This window comes from Cygnus atratus, chromosome 1 (assembly GCF_013377495.2).
Source record: "Cygnus atratus isolate AKBS03 ecotype Queensland, Australia chromosome 1, CAtr_DNAZoo_HiC_assembly, whole genome shotgun sequence".
Classification (NCBI taxonomy): Eukaryota; Metazoa; Chordata; class Aves; order Anseriformes; family Anatidae; genus Cygnus; species Cygnus atratus.
The window spans coordinates 14,973,202-14,981,796 of NC_066362.1; the positions used below are offsets into that span (position 1 = coordinate 14,973,202).

The 8,595-nt window shown below is 37.3% G+C and overlaps 1 protein-coding gene across 2 annotated transcripts in view; it reads left to right on the top strand.

Moving 5' to 3' along the window:
* Positions 1-3,614, top strand: part of PRKAR2B (protein kinase cAMP-dependent type II regulatory subunit beta) — an 82,206-nt gene extending 78,592 nt beyond the window's left edge. The window contains exon 12 of one of the 2 annotated variants that reach the window (XM_035549474.2): positions 1,234-3,614. In XM_035549474.2, coding sequence (XP_035405367.1) covers positions 1,234-1,367 — 134 coding nt within the window. In that variant the 3' untranslated portion in view covers positions 1,368-3,614. The remainder of the gene's footprint in view (positions 1-1,233) is intronic. The other variant, XM_035549476.2, reaches the window with a different exon arrangement.
* The last annotated feature ends 4,981 nt before the right edge of the window (positions 3,615-8,595 follow it).

Here is an 8,595-nt window from a genome sequence, read left to right on the forward strand (position 1 = left end):
CATTTTTCTGATTACATGGAAGTAAATTTTGCTTCCAGATAGTGCAGAGAGTATTGCTGCAAACCTTTTATAGTTATCAGAGAAATCTGTCCAACACAGCAGCCAGGTAAAGAATTTCTTTTCTCAGTATACTATCACCCAAGAAATAACTTTGTGGTAAAACTTCTGTCCCATTTTGTCACCATGACTTAAGCTTTAACAAATTCTTTGTCTTAACCAGCTGTTAATTTAATCATTCTGTCACACTGTAGCCTGCTTATAGATAACTTCTTCTCACCCATTACTTTTCATAGTCTAATGTTTAGTTTCTACATGCCTGCATCCAGTAATGGATGACTGTAAAGACAAATCTGGCTTCCTTGAAATGATGGTTTGATTATCAAGCCAGTAACCAAAAAGTTTTTTTTTTCTTATGAACTTATTATTTTTTAAAATCCTTCTCTCCAAACACACCCAGATGAACAGGCAATAAAAATTAAAAATCATAGAGAGAAAAGAATGAGAGGCAGTGGTGGGGAAGAATGTCATCACCCAGCATTGGTGAGTCACTAAGATCTCTGGCACTTCCAGAATGTCAGAGATCTGAACTTTTCTCAGGAGCCAAGGGACTACAGGCCACCAGGTTGGAAGCTGATTGAAGTATGAGGTTTCCTCCCTGACCTGTTGGCTAGAACGACAGATAACATTATACAGTCAGGGAAGGAAAACATTCTGGTTGGCTAGAGCACATTGACACAACATGTGAATTACTGTTTCCAACTTTTCCTATGTTTGCTGGGAAATAAATATGTTAGCCTCCACTGTGAGTAGAAACAAGTGAAAAATGGCAAGGAAATATGCTAAGGTAGACCCCAAATATAGCCAACAACATCAGCAAAGGATGCATTTTTTTTGAAAGCTCAAGGGTCTAAAGACTGTATTCTGTAGAGGAGTCTAGGCCCCTCCAACTTCTCCAGGAGCTCTTGCATCGCATAAATCTTAATTCAAAAATATTTCCAAAATGAGAAACCCAGCAAATTCTAAGTTCATTTATGAAGCATCAAGACAGCAGTATGTTGGTTGATCTCGTTTCTGGTACGGTAAGTGGTTCTCTTCTGTATAAACAAAGTGTATGCCTCAGTACTATCTTTCCTGTTACCATTGAAAATTTTACATTGGAATGTCATCTAAGATTGGTGCCAGCAACTGACCAGTATATCATATTCTTTCTCTTTCTCTCCCCTTTTATCTTAGTCATGGATGTGCAGGCATTTGAAAGGCTTTTGGGACCTTGTATGGAAATTCTGAAAAGAAACATTGCAAACTATGAAGAGCAGCTAGTTGCTCTGTTTGGAACAAACATGGACATTGCTGATACCAGTGCATGAACTAAACATTGGAGCAACAAGATCTGTTATGATAATATAGCACAGTAGTGGTTAGTCCACTGAGAAATTGTCTCTCTTCCTATAGATGCCAAGCATTTTCTGTGATTTTAGGAGCAGGTTTGGGGGTATTTTTGGACTTATTACAGTGGAAATATAGTAAACAAAATAGGAATTTAATAAATTGTGGGCTTGATTTTTGAAAGTGCTCAGCACTGATGGTTGCATCTGACATTAAGAAGACCTGCAGTGGCACAGCACCTTTGAAAATCAAGTCCTTTAACACAACATTTCCATAAAGAGTAGATTTCAAAAAAACCCACGTGATGAACTTGTTAAACCAGCTTCTGTTCTTCAAAATGGTTACAATTTTTCTGGGAAGACTGTTAGTTTGAATGTGGTATGTTGAAAGTATTAGTGCACACAAAGTGTTTATATGTATTAATACAGAAGATATACAGTAGATATTACTTTCTGACTATTACGGTTGTCATGATTTTATGTTGCATTTATCACGAGTGTAGTGAATCACAAGACTAATCGTAAGATAAAGCATGACAATGCATTTTGTGTAACGCTCATGACCCAAATCTGATTTTTAACATTTTGTAATTTGTCTTAAAGTCCTCTTTGTTTAATATGTCATGTTTCAGCACGACATTGTAATATCTTATGCAATTTAGAGGACTTGTATATTTTTGCAATAAACTGCATTTTTTATTAGTTACATGTATTCTGTACAGTCTAGAGTGAGAACAGCTGACAAATTAACCTTAATGCTTTAAAAGCAAAGGTATAGGTTGTTGTCGTGTTCTGCCTAATCATGCATAACCTATATTGTTTTACTTCTCCCTTGTTTTATATTTATGCATTTTGTCTTCTCTATCTGTGCTTGTTCTGTAGTTAGTTGTTTTTTTAGATCTCACCTTTTTTATCTGTTAAATCTTTTACCTATTTCAATCGATCTCTGTATATCTCTCTTCTTGCAGTCTAATCTTAGCTATCAAAGACCAGATCCAATTACTGATGTGACTGATACTGAAAGCCATGCTAAACTAAGCTTGTTCTTGAAAAATCCTTATCAGCAAGTACAAAAGTATTATTGAATTTTAAAGATCAATAGTTTAAAAGCTTTGTACAAGTCTGGAAATTATGCTGCTGTTAAAGCTAACATGTCCTGCTTTCAAAACCTGTAGGTCATCGTAAAATAATACCTTTTTAGCCATAATAGCATGGGATACCTTCTGAGACTGAAGAGAGAGACTATCATCATAAATACGAGCACAGGGCTCATTGCTTACAAAGGTCTGTGACTGGAAATTTCAGGCACAGTCCAGTTTTAATACTGCTTACTGACCTATCTGTTGATGTATGTGGAAAGCTAGTGCACGTAATGGCAACTGGCAGTGGTTCTGCCAAAATGGTACTACAGGAATTGTAGGGAGGGAGGCTGCTTGTGCCCTGTTTTGAATACCTGAATGATAACATCTTTCCTTCTTAGATAATAACTTTTCTAATGCCATATATTTGTGTATGTTGATGTAATTATTACCCCATAGTTAGTGATACGTTCTGACCATTTATATAATCATACCCGCATATGAAATTATGATTATATAATTATAATATATAATTTATATCATACAGTATGATGTAAATTATAAGGCAAATTATTAACAAAACAGAATCTGAGCAAAATTTACAAGTGTCATGTTTTTTAACGTAGAAACCTGGTATGAACAATTACACATATAACTTGCCTTTGTACTTTTGATTTATGGAAAAAAAGAGAAGCCTGTTATACTAGAAGGAAATATCAGGTAACCAAAATCTACACACTTGTCATTCTGTATGCTTAATCTCTAAAAGCTACCTATATTTTGCACTAGCTTAATGTGATTAAGAGAAATGCTAGAAATTACTTGTATGGCAGTAAACTACAATCAAGGCCATAAATGCCAGTCACGATATTTTCAATATTGTTGGTTATATTTAAAGTTTCCTTACAATAAACGACACTTTTATATATATAAATATATGTTTATTGATATTGTTGTGTTTTAATTCCATTATTATAAAGCTGCAAGTGAACTATTTATATTCATTTATTAAAACATTCCTAATTCTTAACAGTTTCATGTCGATTTTCATAAATGAAGTTATTCAGATACTCTAGCTACTCAGTAGAGACAAAATGTTGGTGTGGTATTTGTCCTAGCTGCTTTGTATTTGATGATTTGCTTGTAGTTTATAGCTGGGAAGAAGATGTGGTAGTGGGGAGTGACAAATTTAAGATAATCAGACACTTTGGATGTTTTGGGTCGCAAAGTCTGGCTTACTGTTATGGCAATTTTATTGTGTTGCTCTTGGGGACTGGATGGTTTCTGGAATTTTCTTTGTTGGTGAATTGCCAACAGTAATAAATTGTTGCTTTGTAAGTTTTGTACAAATCCATATATCCTTCATCAGTCAGCATTTGGGATTTCTTCTAGATCTAGTCATGTGTACACTTCAGACATGGCAGCCTTAGTGTCATAAATGTGACATGTTCATCCTAAAAAGGGAATCATGGCAAGTCACTGATATTTAATTATTTGGGCATTTCAAAAAGAAAAAAAAAAGTAGATAGTTCTCATAGTTTTGAGCAATGCCATATTTACCTTGTGAGAGTATCTATGTCCATGTTTAGATTACCTGAAACTTGCAGTATTAAAGATTTTATCATCTTTGTTTGCAGTCAGGTTGCTCGGCGTCTGCATGTTAGTCTGCTCTCTCCTCTCTCCCCAACCTCCACAGCGATTTGTAATTCTTCAGATGATTTAAATGAATTTGACAAAAGTTCTAAAGAGGAAAACCAACTAAATAAATGCTTCAATGAGTTTGCTGAAAATATGCCCTGCTGGGTAAGAAGCAGGGCTTCTTTCCTAAGAAAGAAGCCTGAGAGAAATTCTGTATGAAAAAGGCAGTCACGGGCTCACATGTTGTTAAGCACAGGAGAATCCACAAGGCACTGAATGTTTACAAATGTCTTAACCATGGGAAAAAAATTTCAACCACAGCCCTCAGTCAATCACAAGACAGAAACCCCGAGGAAACTAAGCTTCCTTGGTCCTAGTGCTGATGCCACTACTTTTTAAATGTCATTTTTTTGTGCTTCGTGAGATTTTGTTTAAGTTCATCTGGGATAAAAGCTTGTGAAATCACACCCTTCTACACCTCCTGTTTGAGGTCCAGAAGTGACCGATTGTAAAAGTCCTGGAGCAAAGCTATGAAGAGCACTGTGAAACCACCTGCAACGTAAGCTGTTGTCACGCCATCTTCTTTCCTAGTCTTGTCCTTGGTATTCAGTGAAGATTGCTCTGGCCCTTGCTGGAATGGTAGAGTTTTGTTGAAATGTTTGGTGCTTTAAGCTTCGTATAAGGTTAAATGGAATCGGTTACATCACAGTTTGTGTCATTTTGTAGTTTATGACACGCTTGCCATGGAAGATTTTATTTTTTTCAGTGTCGAGGGTTCCCAGATATGCAAAATGACTATCTACTGGTCATCCTTCACAGAACTGGCACATGAAATTCCTAGTCTTTTTGTCACTGACTGCATATGATAGCTTCTGCTGAACAAAGTGCTTAGCTGAAAGTCAGTTTGCCACTGCACGAACGTTCTTACATGTTCTTGCTAAAGTTATGTTTAAACCTCTTTTTATCCACACATACACGTGATGGCTATAGCTGTTCTCAGAGTTTCCAAGATACCTTCCTCTCCTGTGTCTGTAGTCCTCAAATAAGTATTACTGCAGTTTTCCCTGTGAGGAACTGCTTTTTTGTGTGCCAAATATGTAGAGATCTGTGGTGTCGACTGTCTTTTTAGGATCATTTTCAAATCAATGAGAGTTGGATATTCCTTCAAATATATACCAGGACTGTTTCTAAATTTTCCATCCACATTATGACTTGGAAGGGTGCTTAACAGTGGTGGACTGAAGGGGAGCAGAAAAACCTTGAAATGATATTTAAAAAAAAAAAAGATTTTGATCTCATGTGCCCCCCACAAATCCAGTGGAGCTGGAGAGCAGTAATGGTGTTGCCATTGGCTGTGTTTCCTCTTTAGAACTGGTGAAGGTTTACGTATGCTCCATAGGGAAGAGTGGAAAGCCAAACAATTACATAAAGGAAAAACAAAACAGTGTGAAGAACTCCAACACAAGTTATGCTAGGCCACTTTGACAGTATGTGCTGACTCAAACTCTTCTGATTGAGATAAATGAAATTAGGACAGACTAAAAATAGCACCGTGGCATGGTATGAATACTTTGGCCTTTCTTCTTTGGAAGTATTGAATTATTTCAGCTGAGCAGCTATGAAGTTTTGGGAAAAGATAACACTCAGTGTGTAGGTCTCACAGTGTGGAGGAGGAATTCCCTTGCGACCAAGTGAGCCTCTCAGTGCTGCTCCCCCACATCTCTGAAGATGCTGGAAACTCTGTTTTGATAAATGATAAATGTCATATTTGGAAAAGGCTATGTGACTTCCACCAAGCTGTATCCTATTTTTCTCCTAGTTGCTTTGTCCTTGTGGAATTGGATGGTGTGTGACTATGTTAAGCAACCTTAGCTTCGCTGTCCTTTTAGCTCCTACTCTTACTTTTGGCTATGTCTGTATATCCATAGTAGGAAATTACATGCCTGACGCAATTTGCTAGTACCGAGGCATCAAATGGCCAACATTCATACCATTTTCTAGTATTTGTGTAGGCTCATTTATAAGCTGTCTTACAAACTTTTTTCTGGCTTTCCATATGGGATGGCCGTATGCAGATGGCCAACTGAGAATAGTCCTTGGCCCACGCTAGCTCCCAAACCATATCTGAGAATTATTTGCTATTGGCCCCAACAAAAACATGCCAGGACTATTCTTTAAAAAAAATAATAATAAAAAAATCAGTACAGATGATTGTATTCCAGTACCCAGGAATACTCCCTCACACTTTAATTTACTAGTGTAGAGAGAACTTACAGGTCATCTGTAGTCTCTTCATGATTTGTTTTTCTGCAAGCTTTGAGCTGGGATAGGGCGTTTTCTTATTTCCCTTTCTTCTGGATTGTTTCTTGATCTGTTAGATCTTTATTTTTTTCTTGATACCATTGTCATTTTTTGTCTTGCTCTGTCTCGGTAGATAGTTTAACAGTTTAACTAAAACTGGAGTCTATGCCATAATGACATGAAGTAAATTTCTCATTCATTCCTGACCTGACTTATCTGGGTTGTGGTTTGTTCTCTTCTCCCCTGTTTGAACCACTGTAGGATGCAAGCAAGGATTCCCTTCTAGCAGTCACATGAATTGTTTGCTGATCTTTCCTGGAAGCACCAAGTCCTCTGTCCTGTGCTCTGCCTTCCCAACAGCATCTGCTGTGAGGATATGAAAGAGGTGAAATAAGGGTGGGCATGCCTTAGGAGCCTTTAGTAAGGTGGAGCAAGTTAGCCACCATTGCAGCTAGCCATAAAAGGCTGTGAGAAGAGGGATGGAGTAGGAATAGCTATGGAAGATACTGAAGTCATTGTGGAAGGAGAAAAATGATGTGCGAGGGCCAGGCAGAATGGCAGCAGAACAGAGGCTGGCACGTTGGGTAAAAGTGGAAGCTCTGGTGAGCATGGTTGATCTGAAGCCTAGGGAGTATTTCGTTAATTATTGAGAGTGAATAACTACGTGTGGATGTAAAAGCATCTGTGTAGCAGAATTAAAATAATGATATGCTGTATTTCAGAGACTCAGCAGTAGTTATGTCATAAAAGCAAGCCGGGACATTGTCTTTTCAGAAAAGTACAGATAGAAACAAACCCAATATAAAATATTTATTTTACTAGTATGACTTTTTATTTTTAAAAATCTTCCTTGTGATTTCTTAACTTTGAGGCTGACAATTTTAAGAAATACATAGATAGGATAAGAAAGGGAGGGTAAATGCAAATTTATCTGTATCATTATTTTCTGTTTGTGTAGAGCCTCCTGGTTATTTTGTGCTCCTTGGTAACCATCCATACATAAGGCGATGAGAATTCACAATCAACACTTGACAATTTCCCACCTTGCCTACCTCTCTTAAAACAGAAAAAGCAACTGAATCAGCAAAGCTGCCGACAATGCCAGTGTTACACAGTATTGATTCATTCTCTGAGCACGCATTCATTTTGAGAATGGTGTAAGGCGAGGTAGGGTGTGTGTGTGGAGTAATGACTTAATTAGAGAGTAGACATGCAGAGCAAGGAGTATGGGATTGACATAATCTTAATTCTAAAATTTAGAAGATACATACTTGACTTCAACCAGGGAGTTTGTAAGTAATCTTTGATACGGTTTTGTGTGTTCTACTGCCATCTACTGTATAGAATGTGTCCTCTTATTCATTTTCTCATCTCACTGAATAAATTTTAATTTACACTATACAAAGAAGAAGAGGTTAATTTGAAAATAAGAAAGATGTTATGTTTCTGGTGTTAGACTCTTAAAAAACAATTCAGACGCCCATATTTACGAGATTTTAATCTAAGTCCTAAGTAGGATTCATATTTGTGTTTTTTCTGTATGTTATAGATGGTAAGTGTGATACCAAGGCTCTAATTCAGCTGTGGTATTTACTCGTCTAGACCAGTATCTGGAGTCTGGGCCAATGGATCTGAGAAGACTGGGCTTCACATGTAACCTTTACACACAAGTTTTTGTAAAGAATTGGGAACTTTCCCAGCAAATGCGTTTTCCCAAAGTAGTTGTAAAATATTTTCCATTTAGGTAGAAAAAGCATGTAATGGGGTGGAAATGCACTCCACAACAAGGTATTAACCTTTAGGTTGACAGTGTTTTTCTGAAGAAAACGTTGGGCCTGGAAACAGGATTTTGTACCTTCCACAGCCACTTGATCTGGCCTGTGTAGTCCTTTCCTTTTCCACTGTGATAGAAGGGGATTTCTTGAGGAGTAAACAGGGAGTTTTACCTTCCAAGTGGCTGTACCACAATCTTAGTAACCTGTTGGCAGAGTGGAGACATCTGTGTATACAGGTCTTCTGCCAAACCTTGATCTGGAAACGCAAGGTCCACGGTAAATTTTATGTGAAATAAAAAAACAGCATCTCGGGCCTCTCCCCAAATAGCCTAAAGATTGTTTAGACTTACACAGGAGATCAAAGGAGAAAAGCGAAGGGGATGAAGGAACACAGCTTTAAAGTTAATTTTATTGTAG